The sequence below is a fragment of the Anomaloglossus baeobatrachus genome, chromosome 7 (genome assembly GCF_048569485.1).
Source record: "Anomaloglossus baeobatrachus isolate aAnoBae1 chromosome 7, aAnoBae1.hap1, whole genome shotgun sequence".
In the NCBI taxonomy this organism is placed as follows: Eukaryota; Metazoa; Chordata; class Amphibia; order Anura; family Aromobatidae; genus Anomaloglossus; species Anomaloglossus baeobatrachus.
In genome coordinates, this window is record NC_134359.1 from 246,678,638 (window position 1) to 246,691,327 (window position 12,690).

Consider the following 12,690-nt stretch of genomic DNA (forward strand, 5'->3'; position numbering starts at 1 on the left):
ATTTTCCAATATATAGACCCCTCAAATTCACTTAAAAACAGAATAAGTCCCTAAAAACTAAGTTTATACATTGCACGAAAGCAATTAAATTTGCTGCTAAACTTTTAACCCTTCTAACAGAATAAAAGGGTGTTTTAAAATTATACTTACATTGCTGACATAAGGTAAATATTATTTATTAACTTTTTTGTGTAGTATAACAGTTTGGTTTATGGGTATCAACATTTGAATTTTGAATATAGCAAATTTCTAATTTTCTTGTAAAAATTCCCAAATTGTATAAACGCAAAACATTGATTTAAATTTATTACTAACAGAAAGTACAACATGTCAGGCAAAACATTTGTCAGAATAATTGTGATATTTTGAAGTAGTCACATAAAGTGAAATATGTCAGATTTAAAAAAAATTGGGCTTGGTCACTAAACGGTTATAATTGTTTCTTCCCAGTGTGAGTTCTCTGATGTCTAACAAGTTGTGGTCGAGTTGTAAAAGATTTTTTACATTCTGAACATGAAAATGGCTTCTCTCCTGTGTGAATTCTCTCATGTCTAACAAGATGAGATTTCTGAATAAAGCATTTCTTACATTCTGAGCATGAAAATGGCTTCTCTCCTGTGTGAATTCTTCCATGTGTAACAAGTTCAGATTTCGTAATAAAACATTTATCACACTCAGAGCATGAAAATGGCTTCTCTCCTGTGTGAATTCTCCCATGTGCAGCAAGTTCAGATTTTGTAATAAAACATTTCTCACACTCCGAGCATGAAAATGGCTTCTCTCCTGTGTGAATGCTCTCATGTCTAACAAGATCAGATTTCGTAATAAAACATTTCTCACACTCTGAGCATGAAAATGGCTTCTCTCCTGTGTGAATTCTTCCATGTGCAACAAGATGCGATTTCCTAATAAAACATTTCTCACATTCTGAGCATGAAAATGGCTTCTCTCCTGTGTGAATTCTTCTATGTAAAACAAGATGAGATTTCCTAATAAAACATTTCTCACATTCTGAGCATGAGAATGGCCTCTCTCCTGTGTGAATTCTCTCATGTGTAACAAGTTCAGATTTCCTAATAAAACATTTCTCACATTCTGAACATGAAAATGGCTTCTCTCCTGTGTGAATTTTCTCATGTTCAACAAGATCAGATTTCCAAATAAAACATTTCTCACATTCTGAGCATGAAAATGGGTTCTCTCCTGTGTGAATTTTCTCATGTGCCACAAGGCTAGATTTCCTAATAAAACATTTCCCACATTCTGAACATGAGAATGGCTTCTCTCCTGTATGAATTATTTCATGTATCGCAAGATCAGATTTTGTAATAAAACATTTCTTACATTCTGAGCATGAAAATGGCTTCTCTCCTGTGTGAATTATCTCATGTCTAACAAGAGAACATTTGTGAATAAAGCATTTCTTACATTCTGAGCATGAAAATGGCTTCTCTCCTGTGTGAATTCTTTCATGTGTAACAAGAGTTGATTTATTTCTAAAGCATTTCCCACATTCTGAACATGATAATTGCTTCTTCCTTGTGGGAGCTCTTTTATTTTCCACACTTCTGTAACTTTTCTTTTGTTTAACAGTCTGTAATGAATTGGGAGATAGCACTTTAAAAGGATCAAGTGATAGAACTTTGGTGTGAAGGGCTGAGATGTTGGCATGCTCTTCATATGTATCTTGTCCAATGTTACAATCATCTGCTTTAACATCAGAAGATACGGGACGTCTTTTGGAGCTTTTGGTGCGGCCACCTGCCAAGAATAAAACTGATTTTATTTTTTAACAAAATAAAACTTATATTCATCTAATAATAAACTTTTTAGAAAAGTAAAAATAAAAACTCACATACAAATTGAAAGGTATGTAGCAAGGTTAAATTATTATTAACTGAGTAAAGTGTCATTTACATGATATGATGATTGCACAAAGAATCAATTGTACTTATGTTCATTCCTGATTAGAGATGAGTGAACCTTAAGCCTGCTTTACACATTGCAATTTCGCATACGATTTCGTATGCGATTTGCAACGCCCCCATCGTATGTGTGGCACGTTCAATTTGTTGAACGTGCCGCACATACGATTAACCCCCGTCACACGTACTTACCCGTCCATACGACCTCGCTGTGGGCGGCGAACGTCCCCTTCCTGAAGTGGGAGGGACGTTCGGCGTCACATCAACGTCACGCAGCAGCCAGCCAATAGAAGCGGAGGGGCGGAGCTGAGCGGGACTTAAACATCCCGCCCACCTCCTTCCTTCCGCATTGTGGGCCGGGAGCCGCGGACGCAGGTAAGATCTGTTCCTCGTTCTCGGGGTGTCACACACTGCGATGTGCGCTACCCCGGGTACGATGAACAATCTGCCGTGCAATTCTAGAGAAAGGTACGATGTGTATGCGATGAACGTTTTACCATTCAATCGCAATCGCACGTACCTGTCACACACTGCAATGTACCTTACAATGCCGGATGTGCGTCACTTACGACGTGACCCCGCCGACACATTGTAAGATATATTGCAGCGTGTAAAGCAGGCTTTAGGCTCGAGGCTTGGGGTTAGGGCTCGGAAAATTTAATAAAAATCAGCCAGGTGAGCATCGTGCTGGGCTCGTGTCTGCATGATGTCCAGCATTGTGCGCGCTTCGGGTACTGTACAGTACGGGTACATTGAGCGTAGTAAAATGTTTTGTACATGGAGAAATAAAAAATAAAAAAAAAAAAACACTGCCCTGCCCGGAAGTATTTTGTTTTTGGCCCATAGCAAATTTGGAAATTATGTTTATTCTTCAATGACTACCTCAAGTGGACCACTGGCCCCCCATCTTCCATATGACAGAGTCCAAGACATGCTCATATTGTGCCTCTCTTGTAGTGATAAATGCTCAGGAGTCAGTGCTATTGGGTTGTGTCCATCTCACACTCCCTGATACCTACATGTACAGAACAGAGCGGAGAAGCCGTATGATTGTAATAAGAAGCCCAGTGAATGAACAAGATTTTGACTCTTCTCTGTTTAGTGGTGATTCCTCACTGGGGCAGTTACCTGTAGGATCGTCCTCTTTGCATCGCTCACCATCCCAAACATCACTTTCTCCTTTCACCATTATAACTTCAGAATTGATATTCTTCAGATCTTTGCTCAGATTTCAAAGCTATGAAAGTAAAAACTTAATAGTCAGAGATACAAGGAAAACTCACATGGAATGTTCTAGATCAGAGATCTCAAACACGCGGCCCGCGGGCTCAGGCTGCTTCGTGCGGCTCCCAGGCCTGTGCCCCTGTTCACTATCGCGGCCGGTGCAGGGGCTGCAGCCACTGTCTGCGCATTATGTCAGATGAATGTTTTGCCAGCGCTGCTGACAGTGGCTGCGGCCCCTGCACCTGCCACGATAGTCACTGGGGCACGGCCCTACAGACAGCAAGAAGCAGAGGTGAGGCAGCCGAGGGAACGCAGGACAGGTGAGAAGAATGATTTTTGTTTGTGTGTGTATGTGAAGGACGGCATATTAACCCCTTAGCGACCTATGACGTACTGGGTACATCATAGCTCCCTGGTACTTAAGGACCCATGACGTACCCAGTACGTCATGGCGAAATCGCAGCCCCAAAGCCCCGGTAAGTGCAATCGCTTTGCAAATACCTTAGATTCGGGGAGGACAGGACCTCTGCCTGACCTCAGGAAGGGGTAGTGTCTCCTCCCCGGACCTACGGAGGCTGTGATTGGCTGACGAACGCTGTTCAGCCAATCACAGCCACTGTAATGTTTCAACCATTGAAAATGGCTGAAACATTGAAATCCAGCCATGATCAGTGCAGCTGTAGCAGTGATCATTAGCTGGAGCTGGGTGATCTCTGTTTCACCCGCCCCCAGATCTGATTGGAGAGACTGGCCTTGTGACCAATCTCCCCAATCACTGTGGATCTGGGGCCGGAGACTGTCTCCTCAGCTTCACTCCGGCGTCTGTGGAAGCTGAGGGGAGCAATCGGTAAGTTATAGCCACTGCCCCCTTTCAGCCGCCGCCAGTGCCTCCCCCGACCCATTACTACAGGATGTTGACAAGGTGGGCACATTACTATAGAATAGGGACAAGGTGGGCACATGACTATAGGATGGGGACATTACTAAAGGATGGGCACAATACTATTGGATAGGGACATTACTATAGCATGGGGACAAGGCTGGGGACAGTACTATAGGATGGGGACATTACTACAAGGGCACAAGGATGGGAAACATTACTATAGGATAGGGATAACGCTGGGGACATTACTATAGGATAAGGACATTACTATAGGATAGGGACATTACTATAGGATGGGGACAGTACAACATGATAGGGACATTACTACAGAATGGGACAACTATATGATGGGGACAGTACTACAGGATAGGGAGATTTCTACAAGGGGAAAAAGGATGGGAAAACATTACTATAAGATGGGGACAAGGATAGAAACATTACTACAGGATGGGCACATTACTATAGGTTGGGGACATTACTATAGGATGGGGACAAGAATGAGACACATTACTACAGGATGGGCACATTACGATAAGATATGGACAAGGATGAGACACATTAATACAAGATGGGGATAAGGATGGGGCACATTACTACAAGATGGGGACAAGGATAGGAAACATTACTATAGGATGGGGACAAGGATGAGGCACATTACTACAAGATGAGGACAAGGATGGGTAACATTACTATAGGATGGGGACAAAAATCAGTACATTACTGTAGGATGGGGACTAGGATGAGCACATTACTGTAGGATGGGGATTAGGATGGGGCACAATACTACAAGGGGACAAGGATGGGCACATTACAACAAGATGGGGAACATTACTAAAAGATGTTGGCCAAAATTTCTATATAGTGCTAATTGTAACACTATTAGTTACAAGAAAGGGATAAAATGTAAAAAAAAACAACCCTCAAAATAAGGCCTGAATTATTTTTTTTTACCACCAAAATTATTTATTTTATATATTTAAACAAAGAATGGGCACATTTGATATAATAAACAAGTGAAAAATGTTCAAAATCAGTGATCCAAAGGTGTGTAAAAAAAAAAAAATATATGGTACTATTAAAATGTCCCTTTGTCCTGCAAAGAATGCGGCCCCCCAAATTATGTTTTTCCTCTGTGCGGCCCATACATCCAGCAGAGTTTGAGACCCCTGCTCTAGATGGACACTTTTACTACTCACTTGTGTGGCTCCTGAGCTGCTTATTGATTCTATCACCTCCACCTCCTCTATCACTAAGTGCTGCCCACAGAGTCAGTACAGCAGCGATAGAAGCAGACGTCACTGGAGCAGGGTCCAGACAACATTACGACACAGTGATTTCCTATATTATTATGTCTTCACATTTCAGACACCTTATCATAGACAGGAGCTTCTGTGTGTCGTAGGTGTGACTATTTGGGGTCATTGTCACACGTCCTACGTCATACACACAAGAAGCCCAAATGGTGCTTCTGCACAAGTGCACTTTGATCTGCGCTGCTGAGGGCAGATCAATGTATTGTAGTGCGCATGCGTGGGCTATCTTTCACCTTTTCTTGCGCCTGTGCATTACAGTATTTTGCTTTGCCCTTAGCATGGTAGACACAAGGGAGCCATCAAGGACTGTGTGGGAGACTTAAAACGCATCATCCACATGGAGCTGGGAAGGACGGAAATGGACAGAAGGCACCAGACCCGAGAGAAGCAACACCCTTCGGAAGCCAACCGCGCCCCCAGATGAGTATAATAAAATAAATTTTTTACGTTATACAGATCAGCCTAGGCACTTATATACAGTATTCTAGAATGCTGTATATGAGGGCTCACTGGTGCTGGTCGTAGCTTATAGGGGACAAACCTGGGGACAGGTTCTTTTTAACCCCTTCATGATCGGGCAATTTTCCACCTTCGCCTGTTAGCTGCACGTCTGCTGTTCAAATCAGCTGACATGTGCAGGGATCACCCTGACATGATTTAGGACGCTTCCAGCACATCTTAGGTTGTAAAGGGGTTAAATACGTCCGTGGAAAAAATGATACCAATGTCATCAGCATTTGGTCCCTCTGTTATCAGCGTTTGGTCCCTGTGTCATCAGTATTTGGTCCGTGTGTCATCAGTGTTTGGTCCCTGTGTCATCATTGTTTGGTCCCTCTGTTATCAGCGTTTGGTCCCTGTCTCATCAGTGTTTGGTACCCATGTTATCAGTGTTTGGTCCCTGTAACATCAGTGTTTGGTCCATGTGTCATTAGTGTTTGGTCCCTGTCTCATGAGTGTTTGGTACCCGTATTATCAGTGTTTGGTCCATGTGTCATCAGTGTTTGGTCCATGTGTCATCAGTGTTTGGTCCCTGTGTCATCAGTGTTTGGTACCCCTGTTATCAGTATTTGGTCCCTGTGTCATCAGTGTTTGGTCCCTGTGTCATCAGTGTTTGGTCCCCGTGTCATCAGTGTTTGGTACCCCTGTTATCAGTATTTGGTCCCTGTGTCATCAGTGTTTGGTCCCTCTGTTATCAGCGTTTGGTCCCTGTCTCATCAGTGTTTGGTACCCCTGTTATCAGTGTTTGGTCCCTGTGTCATCAGTGTTTGGTCCCTGTGTCATCAGTGTTTGGTCCCTGTGTCATCAGTGTTTGGTCCCTGTGTCATCAGTGTTTGGTCCCTGTGTCATTAGTGTTTGGTCCCTCTGTTATCAGCGTTTGGTCCCTGTCTCATCAGTGTTTGGTACCCCTGTTATCAGTGTTTGGTCCCTGTGTCATCAGTGTTTGGTCCCTGTGTCATCAGTGTTTGGTCCCTGTGTCATCAGTGTTTGGTTCCTGTGTCATTAGTGTTTGGTACCCGTGTTATCAGTGTTTGGTCCATGTGTCATCAGTGTTTGGTCCATGTATCTTCAGTGTTTGGTCCCTGTGTCTTCAGTGTTTGGTCCCTGTGTCTTCAGTGTTTGGTCCCTGTGTCATCAGTGTTTGGTCCATGTGTCATCAGTGTTTGGTCCATGTGTCATCAGTGTTTGGTCCATGTGTCATCAGTGTTTGGTCCATGTGTCATCAGTGTTTGGTCCCTGTGTCATCAGTGTTTGCTCCCTGTGTCATCAGTGTTTGCTCCCTGTGTCATCAGTGTTTGCTCCCTGTGTCATCAGTGTTAGGTCCCTGTGTCATCAGTGTTTGGTCCTCGTGTCATCAGTGGTTGGTCCCTGTGTCATCAGTGGTTGGTCCGTGTGACATCCATGTTTTTCCCATCAGTCATCAGTGCTTTTCACTGATGGATAAAGAAATAAAATTACAAAGCTTCTTCTATACTTCGCAATGTTAATCACAGACATCACACGGACCGTACACTGATGCCATCCGTGTGCCGTACATATTTACACAAACCAATAGACTTGTATTGGTCCGTGTCATCAATTCTGCTGGAAAAATATAGACATGTGAACAGCACCATAAGTAATAACGGATAAGTGTTTGATCCATGAAAAAAGCGGATACAACCTTTATGTGCCACAGGGTGAATATCATGGTTGTGATGTTGTTGGGGAAAGATGTGCAACAACCCAGCCAGAAGAACGGATTTTCATTTACAGAAATTTCTGCAACAAAATCTGCTGCTAGTTGCACAAGAAAGGGTTTGATGCATTTTTTTGCACAGAAACCCCCCATGGTGAATAAAAATCTAGCAAAGTAAATGAGATTGTTAAACTCTCCTGTACATTTTTTTTTACAGCTTGTAAATTGACCTGTGATGCAGATGTTACAATCAGCAGCATGTGAATTGTTTCTGTATTTGTGATCTTTTTTCAAATTGATTCTACTGAAGAGCTCATTATTATTATTCTATTAAAAAACAATAGTCCTGCACAGTGATGTAGCGAGTGTTGCGGGTGTGTAGGTCATGGCAGGTATTCTCCGGCACCTAAGAGAACATTTAGGGGATGTGCACACGATCAGGGGACGCTACATTCAAGACGCAGTCACTCCTCTTGCGCAGCCCCGAGTGACCTCTGCACAAGAATGTGCTGACCGTGCCCACCATCAGGATCTGGGAGCAATGTATTTTCGCTATGTTCTCCCGCTGAGTATAAATTTACATGCTGCGGCTCAGAAAGCCACACAACATGTCAGTTTATGCTGCAGAATAAGCCCAGTGGGCAGGAGGTTCCTATAAATCCTATCCACTGTACTTGTACTGTACAACACAGCGCTTTTGATGCAGTGAAAACAAGCTGTGAGCAAAACACTAGAAACCCTGATTGTGGGCGCCGGCCCTTAAGGGTGCTTTACACGCGGCGACATCGCTAACGTTATATCGTCGGGGTTATGGTGTTTGTGACTCACATCCGGCGTCGTTAGCGACATCGCAGCATGTAACACCTTTGAGCGACCTAAAATGATCGCAAAAGAGGTAAAAATTGTTGGTATTGGAGAGGTCACTCCAACACCAAAAATCGTTGTCAGGTGAGTAGCGAGGTTGATTGTCGTTCCTGTGGCAGCACACATCGCTATGTGTGACACTGCAGAAATGAGGAAACTCCCCGTACCTGCGTCCCGCCGGCAATGAGGAAGGAAGGAGGTGGGCGGGATGTTTGGCCCGCTCATCTCTGCCCATCCTCTGCTATTGGGCAGGTGCTTAGTGACGTCGCTATGACGCCGAACGAACTGCCCCCTTAGAAAGGAGGCGGTTCGCCGGTCACAGCAACGTCGCTAGGCAGGTAAGTACGTGTGACGGGTGTAAGCGATGTTGTGCCACACGGGCAGCGATTTGCTTGTGTTGCACAACCGACGGGGGCGGGTACGCTCGCTAGCGATATCAGTACCGATATTGCAGCGTGTAAAGTGCCCTTAAGGCCATGTGCACACAATGAATATTTGGTGATTTTTTTACCTCAGTATTTGTGAGCAAAAAACAGGAGTGGGGAAAATTCAGAAGTGGTGCCCGTGTTTCTATTATACTGAATATTCCAGACGTTGTTTTGTCTTACAAATACTGAGGTAAATAACCTCACCAAAAACTCCAATGTATGCACATGGCCTAAGGCGGGCTTTGCATGTTGCGACATCGCAAGCCGATGCTGCGATGTCGCACGCGATAGTCCCCGCCCCCGTCACAGGTACGATATCTTGTGATAGCTGGCGTAGCGAAAATTATCGCTACGCCAGCTTCACATGCACTCACCTGCCCTGCAACCATCGCTCTGGCCGGCGACCCGCCTCCTTCCTAAGGGGGTGGGTCGTGCGGCGTCATAGAGACGTCACACGGCAGGCGGCCAATAGCGGCGGAGGGGCGGAGATGAGCAGGATGTAAACATCCCGCCCACCTCCTTCCTTCCGCATATCCTACGGGAGCCGCCGGCGGCAGGTAGGAGATGTTCCTCGCTCCTGCGGCTTTACACACACCGATGTGTGCTGCCGCAGGAGTGAGGAACAACATCGTACCTGTCGTGGCACCGGCATTATGGAAATGTCGGGGAATACACCGATGATACGATAACGACGCTTTTGCGCTCGTTAATCGTATCATCTAGGAGTTACACACTACGATGTCGAAAGTGACGCCGGATGTGCGTCACTTTCGATTTGACCCCACCGACATCGCACGTGCGATGTTGCAACGTGCAAAGCCGCCCTAAGACTGACTGATAATTCAGTAACGAGCATTTATTGGATTGCTTATTCACGATAATTAGGGGTACTTTGCACACTACGACATCGCAAGCCGATGCTGCGATGCTGAGCGCGATAGTCCCCGCCCCGGTCGCAGCTGCGATATCATTGTGATAGGTGCCGTAGCGAATATTATCGCTACGGCAGCTTCACATGCACTCACCTGCTGTGCGACGTCGCTCTGGCCGGCGAACTGCCTCCTTCTTAAGGGGGCGGGTCGTGCGGCGTCACTGCGACGTCACACGGCAGGCGGCCAATAGGAGCGGAGGGGCGGAGATGAGCGGGATGTAAACATCCCGGCCACCTCCTTCCTTCTGCATATCCTACGGGAGCCGCGGTGAAGGAGGTAGGAGATGTTCCTTGCTCCTGCGACTTCACACACAGCGATGTGTGCTGCTGCAGGAGTGAGGAACAACATCGGACTGTCGCGTCAGCATAATTATGGAATTCGCCGACGCTACACCGATGATACGATTACGACGCTTTTGCGCTCGTTAATCGTATCATCTAGGATTTACACACTACGATGTCGAGAGCGACGCAGGAAGTGCGTCACTTTCGACATGACCCCACCGACATCGCACCTGCGATGTCGTGTGCAAAGTACCCCTTAGTCAGTCCATACTGACTAGCAAGCACCCACTTGTGCTATATGCTGCAATTCCAACAGTATTATAGTATATAGCCAAAATCATGGTCTCTGACTGGGCTTTATAATTTGTCAGGAGGGAGTCACGATGCCCCCGTACACATTAGCCTGTCAGATAATCCCCCAATACCTGTGTGGTTGACCTTAGTCTAGTGTGTATGGGCACTGGCAAAACTAGAATAAGATGGGCCGCAGTGCGAGTTTTGCAACTGGTTTTGGCCCCATGCATGTTGGTTAGATGTATGGACTCTTATACTGTTCAAAATCCTATAAAGACATATGTGTTGTCCCCCACCCTGTACTAATGCCCCCCATCCTGGGCTCCTTCCTGGTAAATATGTCTCCATCCTGGTATAGATGCCCCCATCCTGCTATATATGTTCCTTATCATGGGATATATGTCTCCCATCCTAGTATATATATATTCCATTCTGGTATATATGTATCCCATTATCGTGTGCCCCTACCTGATATAGATGTCCTCATCCTTGTGTATATGTTCTCCATCCTGGTATACATGTCCCCCATCCTGGTATATATATCCTCATCCTGGGCCCCACCCTAGTAGTATATAAGTCCCCTATACTGGTAGGTATGTCCTTATCCTGGGCCCCTTCCTGGTATATATATCCGCATCCTGGTATATATGTCCTCCATCATGGTAAATATGTCCCCCATCCTGCTATTTATGACCTCATCCTGGGCCCCTTCCAGGTATATTTAGTCGCCATTCTGTCTCTGCATAACAAAACAAACATTCTACTCACCTCCCTCTACTCTCCTGTTGTGCGGCATCCTCTTGTACAGCCGGCGCTGGAGCCAGCAGCTGACATTGGCTTGCACGTCATGGCATATGACTTCATTGCCATGCACCCCCAGTCACAGGCACGTTGACGACAGCTGCCGGTCTCTGATTCCAACGGGTCTCTGTGCTGCTATACACTTTAGCTTGATGTGCGTACTTGGGAGCTAAAGAAAGCAATGGGGTTGGCAAGTCCACTCCATCCCTAATCATAATCCTCATCCTAACACTAGTTAAGGTTAGAAAAAGCATGCAAAAATTAGCGCTAAGTGGACCCGGACTGTAAAAGTTCAGATCCGCGCGGTTTAAAAGATGCCCGGGTTCTGGACCCAGGCCCGGGATTCTGGTGTACAATCCGGATTCGGCACTGAGGAAATTAAAGGGAAGAAAACAAAAATTAAGGGAGAGTTTTATACTTACAGACATTTGGTGTCATGGCGGCAAACTGCTTCCGGCTCGCGCATTCACTTCCTGTACTGCTCAATAGGTTTATTGCATACACACAGCTTTTCGTGCTTTCCCCGCCCACCAACCAGCCGTCCTGTCATCTGTGATTGGTTACAGTCAGACGCACCCCAGCCTGTGGCAGTATCTGCCTGCAGTCACCGCTCATTGCGGCTCAGTCATTGTCTACACTCACAGCCGGCGGTCATGCTCTAAGGCCGCACACTGTGAGATGTTGCAGAGGTGGAAGTGGCGTGGGATCTCGTCTGGATTACGCCGGACCTGGAGGGATGTTTAGCGGGTTAATAAAGTGGTGAAGGAGGGTGTGTTTTTGTATTTTATTCCAAATAAAGGATTTTTTCTTTGTGTTTATACTTATTTACTTTCATTGACAGGTTAGTGATGCAGGTATCTCACAGATGCCTGTGCCATCCCTAACCTAGGGTTTGGTAGCAGCTGTGCGCTGTTATTAACCCCTGCTATTAACCCGATTGCCACTGCACCAGGTCAATTTGGGGAGAGCTGGTAAAGCACCGGGATTTTCACATCTAATGGATGCGGCAATACTGAGTGGCTGCGGGTTGAGAATACCAGCCCCCAGCTGGCTTTATCTTGGCTGGGTATCAAAATTGGGGGGGACCGCACGTAGTTGTTTTTCAAATAAATTAAAAAAAGCAGTATGCAGTTTATCTTAAGCTGGCATCACACTTGTAAGGGACTTGCGCGAGTCTCGCATCACATCACTTGACACAGCCGGACTTAGGAGCAGGCTGCATATATTTCTATGTACATGTACGCTCATGTTAAGAGAGTGGCAGGCCATACCGAGTGATGTCATGCCAGACTCGCACGAGTCTGACATCACATCACCCGGCACAGCCGCACACTCTTCTGACAGGAGCGGGCCACATGTGTTTCTATGTACATGAACGTTTACCATACTGACCCCTTGACACTTGCACTGCTTTCCCCACCCACTGGCCGTCCTAGCGCCTGTGATTGGTTGCAGTCAGCTGACACGCTGACACTCAGGGTAGAGGCATGTCTAACTGAAACCAATTACATGCGCCGGTGGGCGGGCAAAGCAGTGAATATTGAATTGCCGGCTCCGGAAGGGAAA

At 45.8% G+C, this 12,690-nt stretch overlaps 1 protein-coding gene across 1 annotated transcript in view; it reads right to left on the reverse strand.

Moving 5' to 3' along the window:
- Positions 1-398: 398 nt before the first annotated feature.
- The window catches only part of LOC142246681 (uncharacterized), a 193,563-nt gene continuing 181,271 nt past the window's right edge, over positions 399-12,690 (reverse strand). The window contains exon 6 of the mRNA XM_075319746.1: positions 399-1,761. Coding sequence (XP_075175861.1) covers positions 431-1,761 — 1,331 coding nt within the window. The 3' untranslated portion in view covers positions 399-430. The remainder of the gene's footprint in view (positions 1,762-12,690) is intronic.